At 39.2% G+C, this 25878-nt stretch overlaps 1 protein-coding gene across 1 annotated transcript; it reads left to right on the top strand.

The window, feature by feature from the left end:
• Nucleotides 1-1781: 1781 nt before the first annotated feature.
• Nucleotides 1782-16127, top strand: LOC148022200 (OVARIAN TUMOR DOMAIN-containing deubiquitinating enzyme 12-like). The gene is made up of 9 exons (XM_087697841.1): nt 1782-2377; nt 3094-3167; nt 3442-3496; nt 3579-3653; nt 3753-3826; nt 4769-4817; nt 4900-4984; nt 15415-15471; nt 15597-16127. Exons 1-9 carry the CDS (start codon nt 2165-2167, stop codon nt 15638-15640), a joined length of 726 nt encoding a protein of 241 aa, XP_087553967.1. The 5' UTR covers nt 1782-2164; the 3' UTR covers nt 15641-16127.
• Nucleotides 16128-25878: the final 9751 nt, after the last annotated feature.

The raw sequence follows: 25878 nt of genomic DNA, 5'->3' as shown, positions 1-25878 counted from the left end.
GAGTGTCACTTTGGAAAACCTAATGTCACGATACTTGGCTAACAACCATCGTGATCAAACTTGGAGAATTTTGCAACTAGGTTAGTGATATATGTGTGGTGAGGGTGGCTGATCCTCCCAAATCCAAAGTAAATAGGGTACTAGATGTACTCCTTCATTTTGATCGTGCTCCTATTATAATAACATTCAAAATGTCATGTATGAAGAGGGCAAATAGGGGTTCTTCCCCTTTCAAGTTAAATGCCTCCTTTTGGAGCAACAATATCGCTTAAGAAAGGTGAAGGCCATCTAGATTGAGCATGCAACAATTGAAATTGATCATATGAGAAGGTGGGATCATTGCATGCAAGGACTAACTAAGATATCTAAAGATTATTGGTGCCATCAAGCTAGTTTGGGGCTACACCTACATGGAAGTGAATAAAGACCTTTCTTTGCTAACCTAGAGGTTGTCCAACATTGAAGAAGTGGAGTTTGCTCTCAAGAAAATGATACATCGTAAGTCTCCTAAACCCAACAACCTAGGATTTGCTAAGGGCTCTAATGATGAGGAGAATTCGGCCTTTTGGGAATGAAATCCCTTTTTATGTTAGGAGAAGGAATGTTCCAATGCTTGGCTAATTTAGCGTCTATGATTAGCGTGCTAAAGTTATAGTGTTGGGGAGCACGCATTCCAAAAAGGATAACGCTTTTGGAGTGGTCTCCAAGCTCCTAAAAAAGCTTCCATAAGGTCCAATTAGGACAATGTGAATATCTCTTACCTTTTTGATAATCCAACTATCTTACATTGAAGGAAAGCAAAGATAATGGCAAAGTTGGTGAACAATGACCATCAATTAGAAGTATGGACTGATTTTCTTATTTTTCTATTTACTTTTGGACACCCAACATTAAAGAAGGCACTTTGTTTCATTTTCAATATGTAAGTGATATCCTAGGGTTCATCGTAGTAAATTGGACAAGCCCTATAGTACATGTTGTAGGTTCCAAGGTGTGCATGATATGGACCTTTCAGTAAAGAGGCATTTGCTTATGCCATTGTTTGTGTTCCTTTATTGACATTGCATGCAAAGGCATGCTATTATAAACTATAGAGTAATTGAATTACTCAGAGTCCATTGAGACACATGTTAAAGCAATTGAATTACTCCTAGTTAACTAAAGCCCACTAAGACACATGTTAGTTCTATTCTTTCTTGGTTAGAGTAATTGAATTTTTGCAAGTTAACTAAGGCCCAATATGAAATACCTTATCAACAAACTGATTAATTCCCTTCATCTTTATCTATATTAAATTACTATAGGTTAATTGAAGGAGGCTAGGACACATGTTAATTTTCTCTCTCTCTCTCTCTCTCTCTCTCTCTCTTTTCCCCTCGATGGAGCAATTGAATTTCTCAAAGTTAACCAACATTCGTTTATCACAAATAGGTTATTTTCTTTTTCTCTCGATGGAGCAATTGAATTACTCCAAGTTAACGAACATTCTTTTATCACAGAGAGGTTAATTTCTTTTACTCTCTCTGCTTTAGTGTTTGCATTCTTTTAGGAGTAGGCTATTTTTTTTCTCTCTCCGATTTAGTGTTTACATACTTTTATCATAAATAGGTTATTTTCTTTTTCTCTCTAGTCTTTTTTAAAAAAAAGTTGTATGTTAGTGCTCTCGGGGTGGGTGTTCCTTGGGGGCAATTGCTTGAGTGCAGTCCGGTGCACCCTTTGTTTTTCTTCTCAGCAAGGAGGTGTAAGGGGTGACGAAGGTTAAAAGGTTAATAAAATTGGCACTTGACAGGAAGCACCCAATAATAAATAACCACAAAAGGAAAAGGGGAAAACCATATGGCAGGAAGTATCGAACGATGATGCAAACTCGGAATTCGGAATGAAGGAGCATCTCTGAAAAAGGAGGCACAAAAGCAGACCGATTCCATATCCAGGCATGCCAAGCTGCTGCTGCAATCCTCGTTCTATTGGAATGTCGCCTGCCTGACAACAAACAGATTAGGCGTCCAAATAAGAACCAGATTATTTGCTGTCTCCCTCCGCCAAACCAAGAAATCGGAAAGCTCCTCTCTGTTGATGCGCATTGCATTCTGTGGACGGAACCCCAATCTCAGGCTACTACTTCATAGCTCCATCCCCGTGGTGCTTGGATTTTACCCCGGCCATGGGGCACCGTCCAGATTGGGCCACCTCCAGGGCCAGTTTTAGCTTGCGGGAGAATGCCGGTAGCTCCACCGACTGGGCGAGCTCGAGCTCAGGTGCTAGCGCCCGGGATGGCACCGAAGACGATCAGATGATTGCACAAGTGCTGTCGGAGGAGCTTTCTGGCGGAAACGCTGAAATCGGCAAGCAGTTGGCACATTTAAGCTCCATTCCAGTAAGTTATACATGAACTTTAAGCACAATCATATTTCACTTGGAATGTGTCATGCTAGATGTGCTATTTATTTGGAGATAATTTGTTTGTGACACACTGAATCCTTTCCCTCTTCCAGTCAGTCATACTTTGAGCTTGAGACACAATCATACTTTATTTGAAATGTCTGATGCTAGATGATACTGTTTATTTGGAGATAATTTGTTTTATACACACCGAATCCTCTCCCTTTGGCCATTCCAGTAAGTCATACATTGAGCTTGAAACACACAATCATACTTTATTTGAAATGTCCGATGCTAGATGGTACTGTTTATTTGGAGATAATTTGTTTTAAACACACTGAATCCTCTCCCTTGGCCATTCCAGTAAGTCACACGTTGAGCTTGAAACATATAATCATACTTTATTTGAAATGTCTGATGCTAGATGATACTGTTTCTCTGGAAATAAGTTTTTTGTCACCTAGTGTGCAAAAGTGATGTGTTTGTGGTGTTGGATGCTTGTGTTTTGATTCCAGCACTCAAGAGTGTGGGATATACTTGCATGTTTGGGTCAAACCTTTTCTTGAGCTTTCTACTAGGCCAAGTTATGGTTTGCTTTCCCTTTGCAACAGGATCATCAGTCAATTTGCCTACAAGTGTGATCGCAAAATTGTCTACTCTTTCTTTGCAATATGATCAGCGCTAAATTTTTCAATCACTTTTTCTTTGCAGCACATTCCTCGCATTAACAGGTCGCTCCCAACTTTTAGTGGTGCTGAGTTTGATTATCAACATGTTCTGGCAAGGTAATAAGCTGCCTCGAGTTTGGGGCAAGGTTGGTCAAAATCTGTCGTTTATCCTTTATTTTTCTTGCTGTATTGCCTTTCCCAGTTCATGCTTCTCTCATCTATAGAAAAGTAACTTTGATGTTTGAAGTTCAGTTTACTGCAGTTATCATATTCAAAGCACCATTTTGCATCTATTCTTAGGTACTGGAACGTGATTGAAAATGTTGAAGTGTGCATGGCTGAAGTTAAAAAAAAAAAACCTCTGCTAATATCTGAATGTAGCTTTGTCTAGGCTTCATGAGTATGGGCTTCAAGAACGAAAGATGACAGGAGATGGCAACTGTCAGGTTATTTTACTTAACTGAGAGCATTTTTGCAGGTTTGCTAGCTTTTCCAATGCATTGAGTTAAAATGTCATTGGTTTTGTAGTTTCGTGCGATCTCAGACCAACTCTATCAGAATCCTGAAAAACACAAACATGTGAGGAAGCAGGTTGTTCATCAGGTGATTTTGCTAATGCAGCAATTTAATGTTAGCTGTTACTTTCAACAACCTAAGATAAAGATGAACTTATGTCAGCAAGACACTTTTCCACATATGCAGTTGAAAGCTTTCAAGGACCTCTATGAAGGCTATGTACCAATGAAGTACAGTGAATATGTACGAAAGATGCGGAGGTCAGGCAGTTTTCTCAAAAAAGTTGTTCAATATTTTTAACAACTTGTAATATCTTTTGTCATTGGACTTATGAAACATGGTTGAGGGATGAACTATACTTGTTGGTAGGCTATTAAAGTGGTATGATGCTTTGAGCGATAGGTTTGTTTTGGTTGATGGTGTTGCAAAGCAGTTGCAATATGGTAAGGTCATCTAGAGTGGGGTGCCTTAACAGTCTAGGTAGACCTATAGAATGGTCTACCTGAATCCTAAGAAGAAAACTTATTCCGCTTGTTGGTGAGCCTGACAGCTTTTGTGCGCAGGACTCTACAGTGTTAGGAGCCCTACAAATTCACTAACACCAATAACCCAATCATGCATACTGCTGACATGGTGAGTCCTTGGCATAGGTAATGAGATCATGATAGGTCCCTTGTTGATTTCAGTAAGGTCCCAGGGGTAGAGTTGCACTTGTAAGAAATGACCCTTGAATGGAAGATGCCAAAGATTTGGGATATGTATTGACATTATCAACTTGAGTCCGTCAAATATTTAGCTGTGATATCTAATGTGGTCCATCATTATTGGCAGATAATTATATTGAAGTTATTGGCAGAAAAATGTTTCTTAACATGTGTCACGAAAGAAATGTCAAGTATAAGGTAAAAAAAGAAGAGTGAAATTGAAGTTGAAAGGATTATATACAGCCGAGACCCCAGGACCATATTTTGTCTATTCCAAATATAAAGATTACCATGCACAATGGGAAGGTAATACTCTACACACAGCAAAAGAGAATTCTGTATGATAGAAGACCTAGGATGAGGTACATACAGAACTTTGCATATGTTCTAGTGTTAGCGGCAATAGATGCTTGCTTTCACATGTATAAGTGTTAAGTTTAACAACAATTTCATATAAATTTCTTCTCGTCCACAATAAAGATGTATTATGTATATCAGGTCTGGGGAATGGGGTGACCATGTGACACTGCAGGCAGCAGCTGATCATGTATGTGAGCTTGACTTTTCACCTTCCTGATGTAAATAGTTTTATCTTTGCTCAGGAGGTAATCTTTGTTTGTTTTCTGCAGTTTGGAATGAAAATATGGCTCCTTACATCCTTCCGCGAAACCAGCTATATTGAAATCACCCCAAAGATAAGAAAGAGAAAGGAGGGTAAGAATGCTGCACTTGAAGCATTTTGGATCCTTTCAGATGATTTTTATTTTGCATTGTCTAGGTATGCCCAAATGCCGTATGTAAAAGCTGGTAGGATTATGTTTTAATTGTCCTTATACAGGTTTCCATTCTTTCTTGAACAGGCTAGTTTGTTTCTTGAACTTAAGCCAGACGCAAGAATTCAATGTTCCTATTGTCATGAGTAACAAGGTGCATAAACTCTGAAAGCAACTGTTGCCTGGGGGGCGCACGCGTGTTAGGATCTCTGTAACCTCCACAACTCTAGTAGTAAAGCAGTTGTTATGTGATCAAAATAACAGTGGTGATGTGCACCCCATGTTGCTGTATTGCCAGATGTTCCATGCCTTAATCAGCGACATCTTTCGGCTGGCAGCTGTTTTTCTTTTCTTGTCCAACCACATCTTCAGTGTACCGGTCCTCTTCTCTGGCCTTCTTCCTTCTTGGTCTGTCTTGGTTCAGCCTTTTGCTCTTCTGTCATTGGGCTGTGTTGGGCTTAACATTTCCCACTTGCTATTGCTGAGCCAGTCCACTGGCTTGAGAATCATTTGGTTTTTGCCTTCTTTATAAATTATAAGTACTTGCATGCCATATATGATATGCATTGAGCAAAGAGAAATACCATAGCATGAGTGCATTGAGCAAAAATATATAAGATTACGCTAAGTGTGAAAGGCAAACCTAGGAGGCTGAGTAGTGAAAGTTCTGAATGCATTGTCAGTTAGTGATGATCCGGATTTCCCATAGTTATTGATTAATTTGTTTTCATTCAGACATGTATCTGCCTCTCTTCTCATCCTCTGTTCTAGGGCTTGACATATGATGGCATGGGATACTGATCCTTGTAGCCTCTAAGGCCTAGGTCACAGAGGGCAGCCACAAGCTGATGTATAAGGGACTCCCTTCATAGCATTTGCTTCCACATCATCTTTTGGGATGTTGGCTTTACTAAGCTTAAGATGAGGAGGTAAGGGTATCCCAAAAGGCTTAGCTGAAATCTGTCTAGTACCTTTTCAATGTACTTTTCTTGAGATAAAAACATCAATTTCTGCATTCTATCTTTGCAAATCCTCATGCCCAAAATATGCTTTGCATTCTCCAAATCTTTCATAGAGAAGGCTGATTTCAATTGATTTTTGAGAGCATCTAAGCTAGTCTTTCTTTTCCGAGCTAGCAACATATCATCCACATACAAAACAAGTATGATGGGGCTGCCATCTGTATCCTTTTTCATGTACAAACAATGATTTGCACAGCTGCGTGTAAATCCATGAGATAGCATAAAAGTGTCAAACTTTTTGTACCACTGTCGTGGTGCTTGCTTTAGCCCATGTAGGCTGTGTTTTAGTTTACACACCATCTGCTCTTTTCCAGGAACTACAAAGCCCTCGGGCTATTTCATGTAAATTTCCTCATCAATGTCACCATGCAAAAAAGCTGTTCTTACATCCATTTGGTACAGCTCCAAGTCCAATACAACAGTGAGAGAAAAAAGTACACATAGTGTGGTCATCTTCACAATAGGTGAGAAGACCTCTTGAAAGTCAATCCCTTCCTTCTGTGCATACCCTTTAGCAACCAGTCTTGCCTTGTACTTGGGTTTCCCATCAACTGTCTTTACTTTGTAAACCCATTTGTTTGGAAGAGGCTTTCTTCCTTTGGGAAACAACGCAAGATCCCAAGTATCATTAGCATACAGAGATTTAATCTCTTCCTGCATAGCTAGCTCCCACTTACTGCTAAATTGTCATGACTTGGCCTCTTTGTATGTAAGAGTCTCACCTCATCTGTAAGCATCACATAATACAAGGAGGGGTTAAACTTGTGTGGTTGTCTTCTTACACGTGTAGACCTGCGTACCCAATGATCTACATTTTCAAGAATTGGGTCTATATCTGGAGGTATGTTATTTTCAACATTTATTGGCTGCTGTAAGCCATTTTCAGCATGCTGTTCATACTGCTGTACAACACCTTCATTTTCATTAACAGTAGCTGGATTTTCATAATCAGCAAGTCTATCTTGCTGTCCATGACCTCCTTGTGCTTCTATTTGCTGTCCATCATCATCTGGCTAAAAAATAACCAGCTGATCATCAGTTTTAGCTTGTGGTACAACACCATGAGGCTCATTATTTGAAGTAATAGGTGGCTGCAAATTCTGAAATTTGACCTTTTTCATATCTTCATTAGAGGCTAAAGTACCTTTTAATAAATTTTCCTCATTAAACACAACATTACGGCAGCGAATAATTTTCTATGACTGAGGTAACCACACTGTGTAGCCAAATTCACCCTCATCACCATAGCCCATGAAAATGCCTTTGGTGGATTTTGGGTCAAGTTCGTTCCTCAGCTCATCTCTAACATGCACAAAAGCATCACAGCCAAATATGCGTAAATGGTCATATGAGGCCGATTTGCCAGACCAAACCTCCTCTGGGATACCATTATTTAAGGACCTGTTTGGAGAGCGGTTGCAAATGTGAACAACGGTTTTGAGTGCTTCTCCCCAAAATTCATGAGGGAGATTAGCAGTGGACAGCATACACTGCACTCTTTCACATAAAGTCCTATTATATCTTTCAGCCACCCCATTTGAAGAAGGGCTGTAAGGACCTGTAAGCTCCCTCTTAATTCAATAGATGTGAACTCACCTCCATTATCAGTTCTCAAGCATTTCAGCTTTCTACCTGTCTGAGTGGTCACAAATGAATGAAAAGTTTTAAAAACAGCAAACACTTCACTTTTCTTTTCAACAGGTATACCCAAATCTTTTTGGAACAATCATCAATAAAGGAGACAAAATATGCAGCACCACCCAACGATTTCATGGGCATACTACATACATCAGAATGCACAAAGACACCAGAGTAAAAGGAAAAATTTATTTGCTTTCCAAACTGACGCTCATTATAAAAGTCAAGTTTAGAGCATTTTCCATCAACCCTCTTCAGAGAGGTAATGACATCAAGTCCTTTCTGGCTCATATGGCCTAATCTCTTATGCCATAACTCCAAATGACTAGCAACTGCAAGAAACTTGCCATTCAAGGCTTTATAGTGCATACAATACAAAGTGCCCTTCTTGGTTCCTTTTGCAATCAGCATGGAACCCTTTTTCACTTTCCACAAACCACCACCAAACAGTGTAGTGTAACCATGCAAGTCAAGCTAACCAACAAATAGTAAGCTCTTTTTAATGCCAGGCATATATATGACATCTTTCAACACAAGCTCTTGCCCATTGTCTAAAGACAAGTGAATAGTGCCAATCCCATCAATGCTGCAAGCATGGTTATTTCCAAGATACACCTTCCATAACTGCTTGCATTGAACATAGCAAAACACTTCAAGCAAGGAGTTACATGGAAAGAGGTACCAGAGTCTACAATTCAAGTCTGAGTTACACCATCATCAACTGACAAAAGTGCATCAATCATATCAGCCTTGGTAATCTGTATATCCTCCATGTGACATACAAGGACATTATAATCAATTGCACATAATACATCAGCCTTTGTATTCGAAAGCTCCTCTATGACCACACTGGAGGCCACATTGGCCTTTTCCTTGCCTTTGGTTGCCTCAGATGCATTTGTCTTATCTTTCTTCTTTTTGTCTCCTGCATTATTCTTTTTCTCTTGTTTCTTCTTGTAATACTTGCAATCAGGTTTCTTGTGGACCTTCCGACCACAATGATAGCAAGTAATGTCACTCTTTTCCTTTCCTTTGCTCTTGCTCCTATCTCTTTGTCTTACATTTGCATTTTTCTTTTTAGCCCTACCTCTTACATTATAAGCTGAGTTGCTGCCTTCTCCACTAGACATACGTTTAATTTCTTCATCCAAGATTGAACCCCTCACCCCATCGTATGAGAGATTGGGGTTATTGTTGAGAGAAACCACCGAGGTCTCCTAAGAATCAGGTAGTGTCATGATCATAAAAATCGCCCTCAACTTATCAGCAAAGTCCAAATTTGCATCCTTGAGCGGATTTAAAATGCATGTAAATGCACTCAAGTGCTCAGCTGCAAGCTTTGACTCATCCAGTCGCATATTCACCAACTTGTGTATTAAATGCACCTGATTAACAGTGGTGATCTCATAGGTAGTTTTCAGCTTCTCCTATATTGTATAACCTGTATCCAAACCCTTAATGTCTGTCAAGTTGTCATCAGTGACACCCATCTTAATGTAAGCCATAGCCTTTTTGTTTACTTTGGCCCAATTTGCATCGGACATTGGTGCGGGTTTATCTTCCTGCAAAGCATCCTCACAATCCTTTAGGAACAATATGCCTTGCATTCGGTCTTTCCAAAGGTCAAAGCCATGACCATCAAACCGTTTGATTTTCATCAAACTCTTGATGTTTGAACTGGAAGAAGTTGCAGCCATTTTATCAAGAACACAAGAGTAAATGCCCTAGACTGTAAAAGCACAAGTTGAACTAGCAAACACACTGCTATTGTTCCTCAAACAGTGATAAATCTTTGCTTTTTCTACATGAACTAGCCACCACATGGGCAAAAAATGCAGAAATTTACCAAATTCTGCACAAAGCCCCAAAATTTCAGGTCCAAAAGTGCATAAATGTCAGCCAATCTGACCCAGCTAAGCAAAATTTTACCAATACATGAAAATGCCCCAATTTTCTGGGATCCAATGTCAGGAAATCTTACTCAAAAGAGATAAATTTTGGCAAATTTGCCAAAATCCCCAATTTAATTGAGGTCACCACATGCAATGTCTGCAATTTTTGACCTGAATGTCGCTGTCAAGCATGGACGAGATCAAAACCAAGAAAAGCCCCAAATTTTTGGACTCAAATTTGCACAAGTTTGAGATCTGTGCCTCTAGTGCATGAACCCCCGTTAAGACAAGAAAAAATCAGAAAATTCTCAACTTTTTGACAAAAAAAAAACGGGGAACGGAGAAAAGAGGGTCCATTGACCTGTCAGGCGTCACGTGACGTATTAGACGTCATGTCACATGTGCCTGATTGCTAGCCTGTGCCTGGACTGCTCGCTTGTGCTCGATTGACGTTTCGTGTTGCGCCCAGCTACCTTGGTCATGTTGCGATTGCTGGTCGTTGCAAGTCCAACAGCCGTCGCCCTTTGCAGCCCAGTCATGCCACATGCCTGAGGTACATGCTTGCTTTTGTCCGTCATGCCTGCCATTGCCCCGTTGTGAGCTTGACGTGTTCGCGAGTTGAGTGTCGCCTGTTAGTGGTCTCGGGAAGCGTGCGCAACCTGTGCTTTGATACTAGTTGTTGGAGCTCAGCTGGGGATGTGCAGCAGTTCAAGGAATGAGAGTGACGGTGCGAGAGAGAGAGAGAGAGAGAGAGAGAGAGAGAGAGAGAGAGAGAGAGAGAGTGTGTGTGTGTGTGTGTGTGTGTGTGTGTGAAAGTACAATTAGATTTTAGTGTACCAACAATGTGTTGGTACACAGAATAAAATGTATTTATACTTAGGGCATATAAGGGTGCATTCACATGTACAACTGAATAGTGTGTGTGTACCATATATAGAGGTGAAAACGGGCCTTTATCCTAACAACCTGTCTATTTATAGATGTAGAAGGATCCTCACAAATTAGAGTTTTGCATGTGGACATAGAGGACTTCTCCTTGTTTAATGAGAATTTTGGTAATTTATATGTTTTGGGCTTGTTTTAAAGAGCTAGTTAGTTTGTAATGCATTTTTAGCTCAACACCCCCTCTTAGGCTCAAAACTAGAACCAAGAAGGGACTAGAAGAAAAGCTCAAGCCTATTTTTACCCCAAGGTATCCCACCCCAAAGTAGCTAGGGAATTGGACAAAGGGTGCATATTGGCTGCCTACTGGCCTACCAATACTGCCTACCAATACTATAGAGGCGATGGTCATCTTACCAAGGGAGCCCAAGTGATCACCCCAGAGAGGCCAAGGAATCGGACAAAGGATGCTCACCAGCTACCGAGTGACTTACTAGGATCTACAAAGGTGGATGGAACCACATTGTTTTCTTAAAAAAATAAAAAACTAAAAAAATAAAAATAAAAATTGACAAGTTATGGTTTGCACCTTATCAAGTAATTGTGCCTTGGGGGGAGAATTGAAAGGGATGGTTAGATCCAACTCATCACAAAACATACAAGCCATGGTAGAGGAGGAGGGCTCACTAGTTGAACAAGGGTTTTGACCCCCATTTGATCAGAATTTCCATCAAAGCTATTGAATAAAAGGTTACTCCTATTAGTTACTTTTCTCTCTTGTCTACCAATCAGCCCTCAATAGTTTTCAGCCAATTCCAGCTCGGGGTGAAGAGTAATTGCACAAATTGCTGCTGAAACCCTAATATACAGAATAAATTAGGGTTTCCACATCCATCTAGGGTTCTATGTCTAATTATTGAAGACCCAGAACTTGGAATAGCAGCTTAAGGCAAGATATTTGCAGTTGAATGAAAGCCCATTCTTAAAGTATTGCATTTGCATTCAAGAGATTGTGATCCAATTTGAGCCCAGATTGTTGTATTCTCAAGGGGCAAATTGTGCCCAAGTAGTGCTAGTCATTTGTGACAACCCATTGTATTGAAGATTGAAGGAGATTAGCTTATATCTCATTATACTTCAACCTCAGAGCAATGCAAGATAAAGAAATACAACAAGGGGCGCCAGTTGGGGGCCAATTGGGTGTTGCCTATCCAAGATTAAGTAATAATGTTTGTATATCATTTTATATGTATTTAATGCTTGCTGTAATTTGAGTTAAATCAGGTTTATACGACCCTATCAAAGATTGAAGGTTAGTTTCAATACCAACTCATAGTGACTAGTAATACTAAATAGTGATGCCAATGATAGAAAGATTGTTAGCATACAATACTTTGGGAATGAGCTCGAGATTCAAAGTCAACTCTAACCAGAACACATTGAGGTAAAGTACAACATTGAGGATGATCTATTAGATCCACCTCCTTCAATCCATTTGCATCGAGAGGTGAAACAACCCTAAAATTTTACCAAGAAGCACATGGAAACTTTACCTTTAACTTCACTTCCCCTAAAACATGTACTAGGAGCTAGGCTTTTCTACCCTTAGAATCATCCATATTCTCAAAAATTGAGGTTGTTGCAAACATGGTACATTATCACCTTTGTGAAAGGACACTTGGCCAATTGAACAATTTCCCCATGAGGTATATGTCCAATAGGAAGCTTGTTGCACGAGTATTCTCACTTGTATTGTGTACCATAACTCTATCCATTCCATTGAGCAGAGCATCATGAGCACCTCACTCCCATTGGATCCTAAGCAGTCTCCACCTATGGTTTTGGTAAATACATACCCCTATATCCCTCTTCTCTGTCACCAATTGGCAACACTCTTGTAGGTGACTTTGTGTACTCTTTGTTTTTGTGGTTTGTGAGTTGACCATCCCTTTTTCCCAATGGTCACTAATTGGGAAAAATAAAACAAAACAGAAAGATAAAATCAAAGTGGTTAATACATCACTTTTGTAGGTCCTTGTAGGCCATTGGGCAGCCAGTGAGACTCTTTGTCGGATGCCTTGATCCTTTTGTGGTGGCCATTTGGACTCTTGAGTAAAGATAACCATTGCCTTTGTTGTCTCGTGTAGGTTCTTAGGTAGCTAATGTGCACCCATTGACTGATGCCCTAGCTCCTTTGGGATGGGACATCTCATGGTGAGATGGGGTGAGCTTTGCTTGGTGTTCCCTCTTGGTCCTAGTTTTGGGTGTGAGAGGGGGTGTTAAGCTAAAAAAAGGTGTATTACATATTAAACCTTTTTTAGCTTATTGAATAGATCCAAAATTCAAAATGCACTCTTATGCGTTTTCAATGTTTCATAAGTAAATTCCCCTATTTTTAGTTGGTTCCATCTCTATAAGTTGAGATTGTGCTAGGTGACTTGCATCCCTTGTCATCCCCAGTTCATCTCTTCTACTCCCATCAATCCATCATGACATGGCTGCCAGCTTATTGCTTATTACTGCCCACTCTTCTCCAACTGTTGTTGTGTATATCCTTTAGCTGCCCTTCTATCTGCGGTATATCGCGTTTGTCTACGACTCTCTAGCCAGACACTTGTGAGACAAGCTTCCAAGTGTTCCACCACTTCTTACACCTTATGACAAGTGGCTGAACACTTGTCTTGTGCTACTACAGTTTTCCCCTTTGCACTAGTCTCCCTTTCTCCTATAAAAAGAGCTCATTTACTTTCATTCTACATTAGTTTTCCTTACTGTAAACTTATGTACAGCAGCTGAAGTTAGCCCAAAGTTGGTCCCATTGCAGCAAATAAACATGTTTCTTTGGGTTTGAAACTTGGGAAACGTTTCTATGAGTAAAAAATGCAAGGTTTTTTTGTCAAAAGAAACAATGAAGCTTGAGGTTAGAAAGATGTTGTGCAACATGATGGGACTTCAATTCGAACTACCATTGTCTTCATAGCAACCTCTAGATATGAACTCCCTGATTCTTGGGAGGGGAGGGTTGGGAGACGATCTTCATGTGCAACATATTGTAGAACTTCTCGAATTCGGCTAGCTTCTTTTACACATTGATAGGAACCTTGCATATGCTGAAGGACTCTAAAAGCTTTCACATGAGGTACATGACATTATTACCCCATTTGAAAGCATCATGAAGGCTTCCTTGAGCTGATCCTGTAGCTCAACTTTACTCCTAGGGCTGCTTGATTTTTGAAGTCCCACTTCTCCGGTGCATCACACTGTGGAGTGCCAATTCTTGGCCTTTGATCATGTCTTGAATCTCTCGTGTGACAGCAGCCTTTATCATAGCCACATCAGACGGAGAGTAGGGTTTCCCTGTCTTGTTTGTAGCAGTCTCAGCCCTTTCCAGGCAGTCCGTGTGGCTCTTCTACTGCTGTTGTGATCATTCCCAGGTTGGCAGATCAATCCACTTTTGGGGAAGTTGGAACTGACCTGGGTGCCACTTCTCCTCATCTTAAAGTGAAGATGTCGATGCATCTCTAGGTGGGACTTCACCTACTTCTACCAAATTGGTCAGCTTAATGCTTAAGATGAATGGGGTTTGTGCAACGATCATGTATGTCAGGTATCAACTGAAAAGTGCAGAAAAATCTGCAAAAAGTGCACCAAGATCTAGGGATCACACAGCAATACATGGCTGTGAGGGCTGTGAGTAAACTTTAGGGAAGGGATTTTACTCAAGAAAGTTTGTGGATGTGACGAATAAGTCGGCATAGGTAAAAGAATGTCTGTAGAAGACAAATGGCAACAAAAACACAGATGGATAGACCTCACCTGCTGTCCTGCTATAAAATGCAGCATTTTGTCGTCTAAAACTTTGTGGCTGATCTCAAACGGGTTGATGATGGTCTATAGGCATCCTAATCAGCAAACACAATGTTGCCTTATGCTCTTAAGTGCAGCTGCTAGCTACCATGAAACTGTCATTAGAAATTAGGATGGATGGAGTGTTATGGCACTAGCAAATGCGATCAACTGTGAAGGGGTCCATTGTGAGGAACACAGGTCCGGACTGTAATGCTTCTACAAATGGCAATCATCAACCTTTTGGGCAAGTTTTAATGGTGAGGATAGAATTTGTGCTCTAATATAATTATGGAAACTGAAATGGAATGATGTGGACATAAAAACTCAGATGAAGGATGGACTGGCATGAGGAGCAGAAGCATGAATGAACTGGTATCTTTTTACAACTAGGGAAGAAGAAGACAGGTCTATCATAAACTGGTCGCAATCAAAAAGTGGGGCAGGGGTCCTACCTATCAGTGCCGAAAAAGACACTAAAATGGAGTGGTTGCAACCTGGATGCCTATTTCCAGAACCTCTATGAATATTCTAACTGCTGGATGTATCCTTAAGCAAATGAGAGAGATTTTCATGTGGCAAAGGCTTATGGCAAGGGATTGGGAGCCCCTTGGCAGTAGTCCATGATGTAAGCCCTATTGTTCACTTATCGTCATATTGTTTCACAGGTAAGTTTTCATAACTAGGGAATTCGTGCAAGAGTTCATTTGCACAAGGTTGGTACCTTTATAAAGCAACTTCAACCTGCTAGTTTGGCTCTTTGCAACCGTGAACAAACATTCTTAGCTAATTCATCCAAATGTTCAAATTCATCAAGCTAAGAAGGCAGCAGCATCTTCTGCATGCTGTTACTTACATTTACTGTAATATCCATGATAATTCTGTTCTATTTGACACTTTCGAATTAACTTCACCAATGTTCTCAAGCTGTAGGTAATGCAACTGTGTACATGGCATGTAAGGAAGCATCACATTTGTTTAGTTTGTTCATCACGCTTTTCTGTTCAATCTCTTCCCCCAATAGGACACCAAACTGTTTGACACAAATAGATGTTTGCCTGTAAGCTCCTATTCTGATTGTTTGCTTTCAGATATATACTTGAGCTTCTGGTCAGAGATTCACTACAATTCGATTTATAAAGCCACGGGTGAGTGGAATTGCAACTGTCTAGGGCATATTTTTGATTGGTTAACTGGAGAATCCTTTAGTCTAATTTTGATTCTGCCAACAGTTTCTTGACTACGCCTAATGTTTGCTTAACTGTCTTTACAGGCTATTCACAGCAGAGACCGAAGAAAAAGCATTGGCTCTTTTGAGCTGGGGTTAAAAGAGCATGTAAGATTCTGCTACGTGGTGATGCAAGATGATGATGAGAAGAAGATGTACAGTTCCTGGTGTTTTCTGGAGGCAGATCTCAGGAGAGAGAGTGGCTTCCTTGTACAGGCCATCATTTTATGGAAATAAAGCTGCTGTTTTAGTGATGTACTGATCAGCACACATGTTCCTAGCTGTTAGTATTATTCTTTTTTTCTTCTCAACTTGTGGGAGGGAAAGCATTGATTGGAGACTCAGCTTCATAATATAACAGTGTAAGCTTGATGAGGTTCTCTGCTCAAAAAGTAATCAAAGGGCTTCCCCTAAGCAAGTCTGAAATATTTGAGTACTTGCAGTGAAAGCTTAATTATCTCAATACTTCGATTCTATGAGCTGCACCTTTGTTTTGCTTACAGCTTGTAACTAATGTACATAGTCTTGTTGGAGAGCAAGGAAGAACAATGAATACATAAGAAAGCAAGTTGGAAACATTCGAGTACCTGCAGTAAGAGCTTAGTAATATTGATACTACCAATTATGAGCTGCACCTTTGTTTTGCATATAGCTTGTCACTAATGTACATAGTCTTATCAGACAGCAATGAAGAATCAATCCATTATATAAGCAAGCAAGTTAGAAGCAATTGAGTACCTGCAGTAAGAGCTTAGTAATATCAATACTATCAATTTTAGGAGCTTGCCACCTGAGGTAGTTCGAAATATTAGAGTACCTCCAGTGAAAGCTTAATTAAGTACCTGCAGTAAGAGCTTAGTAATATCAATACTATCAATTTTAGGAGCTTGCCGCTGAAGGAAGTTAAAAATATTAGAGTACCTCCAGTGAAAGCTTAATTATCTCGATACTACTGTGTGTATGAGCTGCTGGTTTGTTTTATGTCAAGCTTGTCTACTAGTATGCATAGTTTTCTTGGACAGCAAGGAAGGAGCAGCCAATTACACAATGTGCAGCTAAGGTAGAGAACTACAGAGGAGAGACACAGAATCGTACCTGCAGGGAAATTTGGAACCATATAATTCTTATAGCAGAAGACAATCAAGATAATAAGATTGATTGGATGTGTGAGATGGTTGTCTCGTGTTACTGCTAGCTAAGTGAACCACTGAACAGACACGTGACCATTGTAGATCTAGCCTTAGAAAACTTTGCGGATTGATTGGATATGTGAGATGGTTGTCTTGTGTTATTAGTAGGTTAGTACACCACTCGAAGAGACAAGTAACATGACACATGTCCATTGTAGATCCAGGCCAGAAGAATTTGCTATCTGGCAGTGTACTATTATCTCAGTCCTGATTGAGACTTGTAAGAGAGTTGATCTGTTTCAACCCTGTGTTACTGATGCAAGATTTGTTTTAATATTGCAAGTTTTTTTCTGTGTCCACAATTCTTCATACTTGGTATTGAGTGTATGCACTTTGAAGTTACATTTCCGTGAATGTATAGTCAGTAGAAGCTAGCTTTACAAGGCTCGAGTATGAGTGTTAAGGCACTTTAGAACTAGCAGTAGGGTTTGCTGAAGTCCCAGCACTTTTGACTGTAAGCTTTCTCAAATTTGTCATTGTAAGTTTCTAAATAAAGACACTGCAGTACATACTTCCCACACACTTTGAGAGTGCATCAGCAGAGATGAAGCAGTATATGCTTATGCAAATTATGACATCCATGATGATATAAGCGTCGACCACAAGTTGAATGGAAAGTGACAATTCTAGCATCCAACTGTCATATAAAGCTACATTGTTGTGTAGCTCTTGCTCATGTTGGAGGTTTTGTCCATGTTTAGCTACTTTTAAAAAGGTCTATAATCTGCTAGGTAGGGTGAATGGTCTTTTAAGTCCACATACGCCATTTGAGTGGTTTTGCAAGAACAGATGAATTTGGAGAAAGTAAACAGGTTTTGTAGTTTTATGCATGCAATTGGTATCTTTTGCGATTTTGAGATTAGAAGTCCCTTCATTAACTTGTTTGTTCTTGTTCGGCGACTGAATTATAGCTTTTGGGTAGCTTCATGTTTGTCTTCAAAAGAAAATTTGCCTAAATTTTCCAATGCCAACCATTTTGAATAAATTTACAGCAATCATGAAAATGGGTCGCAAAATAGGTTTTACTATTGATTATATAACATTGCGAATGATACTAAGTATATGCGGCAACTTATGGTCCCCAACAAAAACTTATAATAATAATGTGCTAATTCAACCCAAATAAAAAGAATATGTAAACTTTATCATTGTTGTTGGTGTTGGTCTAGTTTTGTTGAGTTCATCAACAAGGGTGGTTGAAGATATGGGTGATTTACCGTCCACAATTGGTCACTTTTTTTGATATGGCCTTCAATTGCTAGCTATCCCTCATGGTTAATTACTTTCAATTGATGTAGTTTTTGGCACTTTAGCTTCTTCCAATACTTGGGCACATGCCCATGACTTATGGTTGCAAACTATGATTTTGATTTATTTTCAGTTTATTCCCCTATTTGGATGGTGTGTGTAGATACTTAGGGCATTGAACTTGCACACCTTGTAATGCCATATCTTAAGCCAAAAGAAATGCATATTCAAAGATCAATCAAGAACTAATTTATGAAATACACATTCAAACAAGGCTTACTTTTATTTTTGAGATAAGATTACTGTGTTGGTTTTGCACACTATGCAAGACCATATCTTAAGCCACAAGAAATGCATATTCAAAGAATAAAATACATTTAAAGATAGAGATTATGATCCAAGGATTAAAAAAAAAAAGAGAGAAGACACACATTCAGATCCCCACCATAGTGCCTCACCTTGGAATATTAGTCGAAGAGATCGTGCATGAGTCATAGTATCATTATTCCTATGTGTGAATGCGATAGCTTGTAAGTCAAATAATTTATAAACAAATAGTTGGGACCCACCTCAATGGCCATTAAAGAAGGAGAATTGATTTAATGGTTTGAGTGGGCAAGAGCTCTGACTTAAACAAGGATGCCATGTGAATGTATGTATCCGACCAAGTGACGACAAATATGAATTCTTACGGCCTTGCTCTTGCCCACAAATGCCATATCTTAAGACACAAGAAATCCATAATCAAAGCTCAAGACACTATCATACAATATTCACATATTTCCTTTTTGAGATAAGACACATATTTGGATGCATATTCAAAGCTCAAGCCGTAGGGGATTTTCTTTTTTGAGATAAGACACATATTTGGATGCCCACAATGGTGCATCCCCTTGAAATATTGGTTGGAGAGAGTGTGCAAGAGCCATACTATCATTTTTCGTATGTGCAAATGGGATAGCTCACAAGCCGAATGAATGGTATCATTTTTCCTATGTGTAAAGAAGAGAATCGATTGAGTGTTTGAGTGGGCAAGAACTCGAACTTACACAAACACACCATGTGAAGATAGGTATCCAACCAAGAGATGCTTTTAGTGAGACGTGAATGCAAAACCTCATGATTATGAGGCCAAGTGTTAGTTTGCGATGATTGCAAGTTTTTACAATTGTCTACATGTGTTTAAGTTTTTGTCATATTTTGGGGTATATTTGAGCTACAATTTCTTCCTTCCTATTCTTATGAAGTCAATGGCTTTTATAATATTAAGAATCTAGGTGTAGGCCATGTCTTCTCATCTCATTGACAAAGTTCTATATGAGACCACCTTCCTCTCATACCACGCAACATCTTATGCTGGTAAACTTGTCTTGTAGAACAATTTGAGAATTACTAGTAGAATAATTTTATTTAGAGTCAACCTTGACTAATGATTGTGAGAATAGTGTAGCACTTTTTTGATATTTTCCTTTTTGGCACATGGTAAAGAGGAGAGAAGAGAGAACCCTCATGCTTGCACTACATCAAGCACTCAATCCTCTTAGGTGCAAAGATGATGATATCTTTATGAGCATGCACGACCAAGTGAAAGCATACTTGTTAGAGAGGCCTTACTTGGTCTTCTTTAAATGGGTTAGTAGGATAGGGTCCTGAGTTTCATTGCATGTCCTTTGTATTTCTTGCTTAGTTTTCCTTTGAGGAAGTTGAGATTCTTGCTCAATGTTGCTCATTGCTCATCTCATCGGGCATATTACTATTAGTACTTTATATTTGTGAATTCACATTATTGGTTGCTACATCATATGATATCATAACACTACTAAATTATGTATGTGGATTTGTCTACACTATTTAAAAATTTCCAACAAATTGGACTTCTCGTAGTTTAATGCAAAGGAAGCATAAGCGATTTCAAAGCTTTATAAGGGATGCCACCCAATTTCTCTCTCTTATGTTGCTCTCTTGCATATCCCTTCTAGTCTCTTCTCAAGCTTAAGGATGTGGCAGATGGAGTTGAGAACTACTATCTCTATTCTCCTCGAGATTCTCTAGTGTCTTCCACTCACTTCTCCTACTCCTTACTTGTTAGCTCTCTTGAGCTCTTGGAGATAGAGACCAAGTAGAGAGTAGGCTTGCACTACACTACCCAAAGCTTTCTAAGTGGTACATGCCAATGAGGAGAGAATAGGCTCATGCTACACTACCCAAAGCTCTCACAAAACATATTAGTTTGATAAATATAAGTTCTATTATGGGCAAACAAACAAGATTGCGTGAGATTTTTCTTTGTAGAGGATGCTTACAGAGTAACTCATAGAGGAAACCCATAACAAAATGAGAGATATGGGGCATAGAGAGAAAACTACTTGGTTTCAAGGGATTAGAGTAGGGTTTTATGCTCATCTTGTGTTACCCCTTGCTTTCTTGCTTGCTTTGCATTCAATTGTGCTTGAAACCTCCCATTCTTCATTCCCACTCATTTGCAAGTTCTAAGGTTCCATATTTGACACCTTTGGGTTGTGCTCAAATATAAGTCTTTCAGTATGGTTTCATGAGACATTATATTATTTGAAAGATATATGTTGTGGTTGCTTACACGTCTTTGTTGAGGCTATGCTAATGTCTCAATGGATTTCAATACTTACTTAGAAAATTGAGAGTCAAATTAAAATAGAAATGTCTAGAAAATGAGTTTCTTTAACTCTTTAAATGAGTCATCCCTTCACACAAATTTTCACAATGCAAAAGGGCACTTGAGCAACAACCCTCTCATACTTATTGCAAGCTAAAAACAAGCACAAGAAAGGAGTTTCCCCACAAAAGTTTATTGAAATTCATCACTAGACTAAAATGGTTTTTAGCACAATGCTCTTAATAGTAATATATTAAACATATGAAAAAAAATGAACGGAGTTGTGTAAGCTCCCATCACATTTCTCATATGTATAATTGCTGTTAAATTTTCCTTTAAAATGAATATTGTGAAAAAGCACTTTTTAGTTTAGTTTATGCACACCCATGCCCATGCACATGGATGACGAATAAGATATCATTTTAGGTGCAAGTCATACTAACATTTATGTGTCACAAATTCCCATTAGTTGGCATGAAAAACATTCTTAATTTTATTTTGAATCCATTAAGATTTTACAATGAAATAAGAAAGATCAACTACTTATGTAGTATATTATTTTCAAGGAAACAAAGGATGAATATGGATTTCTTTAGGAAGGCACATGTGTGGTAGATATATTAATGTTGAAAAGGAGATCATAGATGATCTTGTTTCATGTTCAAATAGAAAAATCTTTTATAAATAATCACTTGTTAGTGATAGGCGTATCAACATCTTTACGATATTTTTAGGTAAATTGTAACATCTTATTGATAAGAGTGTGCTCTTCTATAATAAGTCTAGTTGACTTGATAGAACTTTTACAAACAATGGCTATTAATTAAGATGTGGAAATGCATAGAGCATAATGGAATATAACACTTGTTTATGGAAATAATAGATACAATATCATGTAAATTAATTGCTAGCTACCTCTTGTTTATGAAAGTAATGGATATGGTCTCATCTAGCTTAAGAGCTACCCCCACCCCTTTCTTTCTTTTCCCTCACCTCCAATAGTTAAAGTGCATTACTAGCTAAGTTTCCGCATGATTTTGTATTCTAGCAAGCGAATGCAAGGAATGGGGTGCTTTTGGAAGATGGATACCTTAGTTTATAATGCATAATGAAAATCACCTCATTCATTCTTTGCATGCAAAGTAACTGTAGTTATACTTGTCTAAACTCTTTGGATTTGCCCAAGTATTTTTTGTTTTGTACTAGTCAAAACACTTCTTATTTCCAAACTTAAATCATCCTTATGCATACATGTAAGGTGAGTATGTTGTTGGTTGAAAATATAAAAGTGGTTATAAAGGATATACAATTTGACAAACTCTAATTATCTTAGTATTGAAAATATGATATTTTTGATTATTATCAATCCTATTCATTCATTGTTTACCATTTTGATTCTAGAAGAATCAATTCCACATTAATGATAACAAACATTGGTCTCAAGGAGTATTTCCACGTCATGAACATTTCTAAAACCAAATCGTAATGATGCTTAACTAAAATTCAAGACCTCTAGTTGATGAAGACAAGGTGTTCTAAGGTAAGGAGACTAGATGTATGGTGTAGTCAAGTGGGGCACACCCTTCTTATGCATTGGGCCTTATCATAACATGGATGCCATTTGCACAAACAATCAAGAGCACAAAAGTATCTATTATTGAGAAATTAAAGCAGCGGTTAGTTTTGGTTGTTTGCTAAGTAGCACACAATTGAAAGTACTGTATCATTTATGTCTATGTGCTAGTAATAATGCACATAAGAGGCACTTCTTGTGCTTTATATAATCTCCCTTTATTCCATGTTGCTTGTGTAAAGGACATAAATTACCATAAGCCTTTCTCATGGAACATTGCATAGGAAAACTCACGACAAAGGAATTTCTACCACTTATTCCAAATGTGATATGGTTATCAATTGTTGGAAGCATAGAGAAGCTTTGATATAGAAAAGAAAGACAATGAATGTGGATTATATCAAAGACAGTGCTAGCAAAACACTAAACATTTCTTTACTTAAGGTACAAAGTTAGTCATGATAAACATGTTTTCTCATGTAAGCAAACGATTTACCAACTTGTAAATGTACTAATTTTCCTATGGATGGCAAAACACCAAGCTCATTGCCAACTAGAAAGAACAATTTTGCATTTGTGCAAATTTGTCTCAAGACTCATCGTTCCTTAAACTTATGCTTGAGCTTGTGCAACTTTGTCTTAAAGTTCATGGTTCCTTAAACTTGTTACACTCCTAAATTAAAGTTGAATGTAGCCCTCTACATGAATAAAAACTAAGAGAAACTTTAGCATGATGCTAAATTGGTTTTTATACTATACCAATTAACGATTTTCAAGGAGGACACAATGAAACACTATATGTGGGATGACATCTGCAAAAAAGTGATGTTGGTCTTTTCGATTGATTACACTTTGGATGCGATAATCACAAAGGTACATGTAGATCATGTGTGATGGATAACTTTTGAAGCCTATAAACTATTGGTGATCAATGCAAACGAGCATGTGATGTGGGAGGCCTACAGAAACCCTACTTATAGAGACTTATATAATGTGAGACAGGGATGAGCGCTTATTAATATGATAGAAAGATGCACACTCTTGGAGATGTGATAGAAAGGTGAGCTTCTATGCATACTTTGAGATGTGAAAGGAAAGTGAGCATGTTGAGGTGAGAAGTGATAGAAAGGTAGAACTTCCTAATGCATACTTGAAGATGTGATGGAAAGGTGAAGCTCCTAATAATTCATTGCCCATGGAGAGAGGCCGTGATGTCATGTCATGTGAGGGTGGTAGGCCTAAGACCAAGGAGGGACTTTACAGAGAGAAAGCCCACATGAAGGGGGGGGGGGGGGGGGGGGGGTGTTGCTAGGAGATAGAGACGACTCAAAGGAAAGGGGAATGGGGAACAAGAGGCGCACACGATGCAGAATATCGAGACTCAAGGAAGGTGTCGTGGGGAACCATAACGATTGTGGCCGGTATCATGCGCACATACGAGAGAGAGAGAGAGAGAGAGAGAGAGAGAGAGAGAGAGCAAGCAAGCAAGCAGGCAAAGAGAGCGCCCATGAATCTGCTTTCTCCCTAAAGCAAACAAAGAACCATCTCAAAGACACAAGGACAAGCAAAAGGAGAGCGAGCTAAAGGGAGCGCCCATCAACCCCACTTTTCCCCTAAAGCACAGGAGGAACCATCTCAAAGACAAAAGCTTGATGAGTGGAAGAAAGTTGAAGAAGAATGTTGTTACAAGCTTCCATTGCACGCCCATTGGTATATAAAGACTCCCCCCATTGTATAATTTCACCAAAGACCACTCACACTTTATGCCACTCCTTTATGTTTCTCTAGTGGGGGTATTGTTCAAATGTTGCATCGTATGCATTTTCTTTGGTCCCTTCCCTTTCTCTTCTCACACACATACACCACTCCACTGTAGGAGGATCCCGTTTAAATTGTCTTCAACCCCTTTCTTCTTTACTCCTCAAGGCAACACTGCTTGGGAAACTTATTGCCACACACAGCTTGTTAAACGGAAAGGCCAAGTTCACCTCACAGGAGTTGTAGGAAATACCACCACCACATGTAAAGAATCTACGATGTGATATTGCCAAGGCCAATATATTGTGTGTAGCATCACCCCTTAGAGAAGGGCCATGATTTTGGTAGCATCCCAATAGCTATGTAGCAAAAGTTAGAGCTCAAAAGGCGAGAGAACTGAGGAAAGGGATATTTATTTGTCATGTTCAACACAATAGATATGTGTTATGGGTTAGAGAATGCCCATTTGATAATGTGTCCCCTAACAATGTTGTAGCTCATAAGATTTGATGCTAGCATGTCCCCTAACGATGCTGTAGCTCATATGATTTAATGCTAATGTAAGTGCATCATAGCTAACTAAGTGAAGTTGCCACATAGTAGTGTCAACTTCTTCACTTTCCTTGATTCTTATTCCCACATGGAAATTTTACTTTCTTCACTTCACTTCTCTCTCTCTCTCTCTCATGGGGGTCTAAGGTGTTGGGGTTTTAGGATACAAGAATGTGTACAATGTGTATGGGGCATTAGAGTTGGGGGACGGTTACGTGTCAACTCTAATGCCCCATACACATCATGTTGGATAAATTTTGCAAGGATTTTATTGAAGGGTAGGGTTAGGTTTCCCCCCCTTCTTATCCCTCTCTCTTTTTGGTTCCCTTCACACACACACACACACACACACACACACACACACACACACACACACACACACACACACACACACACACACACACACACACACACACACACACACACACACACACACACACACACACACACACACACATGCACGCATGCACGTGTGCGCGCGTGGAGGGGGCCCAATGTTTTTCCCTGGCATTTTATGTTTGTACATGTGTATGTATGTGTGCACATTAGAGTGCTATGTGGGGTCACTTTATCGCGAAATTAATGCTCCCATGTTTATCACTTTAGTAGTTCAAGAAATTAAGTGTTTGGAAAATGAAGTTATTTCACAAATAACACCATTTATATTAATGGCTCATAACAATACCTCGCAATGTACGTTTTGGTTTGGACTTAAGAGTTGGGAAGTGAGGTTATGATTTTATTGGGGCCCTACATTTTTGGTTTGATGGGAGCCTAGTGTTTCAATGTGAGTGGGATGTAATGCTTTCTTTTTGGGTGTTAGGTCCTGTCTACTTTTCTTTAGTCTCTTGCTTTTTCTTTTTCTCTCCCATCTCTCTCTCTCTCTCTCTCTCTCTCTCTCTCTCTTAGATGCATGTGTCTCTTTCTAGTCTTTTTTGATTCCTTATCTCCTCCCCCCAACAAAATTCTTTGTTCTCATTATGGACTTTTGTTTTTTCTTTATAATCCTATGATGGCTACCCTACCGCTTTTTTTCAACCCATCGAATTGGGTTCAAATCTCCCTTCTTTATTATTGTAATAAACGATCGTGTGGATGTAGGAATTGAACTCAAGAGTCGGAGTCAAGACGATTTGGTCACCATGCATTCAACTTAACTAATTGAGATACACCCATTTGGTCTCTCATTGTTGACTTTCTCTCTCTCTCTCTCTCTCTCTCTGATGCCAGGAGGCATATTCCACGGTGGATTCCGTGAGGTTTTACGGTGGATTCCGTAAACTTAGATGACCGGGGCTCATACGCAAAGAGGATTCTTTGTGCGAGAAGTTGATGGGGACGCCTGTCCTTTTCGGGCGTTTCATTAATTTAGTG

The sequence above is a fragment of the Lygodium microphyllum genome, chromosome 17, assembly GCF_053477565.2.
Source record: "Lygodium microphyllum isolate KBCC chromosome 17, Lygodium_microphyllum_v1.1.10, whole genome shotgun sequence".
In the NCBI taxonomy this organism is placed as follows: Eukaryota; Viridiplantae; Streptophyta; class Polypodiopsida; order Schizaeales; family Lygodiaceae; genus Lygodium; species Lygodium microphyllum.
Note: the sequence above shows the minus strand (reverse complement) of the source record. Positions and strands in the feature narration are given on the sequence as shown.

Excerpts from the sequence above, each read along its gene's own strand:
- LOC148022200 (XM_087697841.1), top strand. The coding sequence starts at position 2,165 with ATGGGGCACCGTCCAGATTGGGCCACCTCCAGGGCCAGTTTTAGCTTG. Across the intron at positions 3,497-3,578 it reads CAGGAGATGGCAACTGTCAG|TTTCGTGCGATCTCAGACCA; the intron begins GTTATTTTACTT and ends TTGGTTTTGTAG. Across the intron at positions 3,827-4,768 it reads TATGTACGAAAGATGCGGAG|GTCTGGGGAATGGGGTGACC; the intron begins GTCAGGCAGTTT and ends TATGTATATCAG.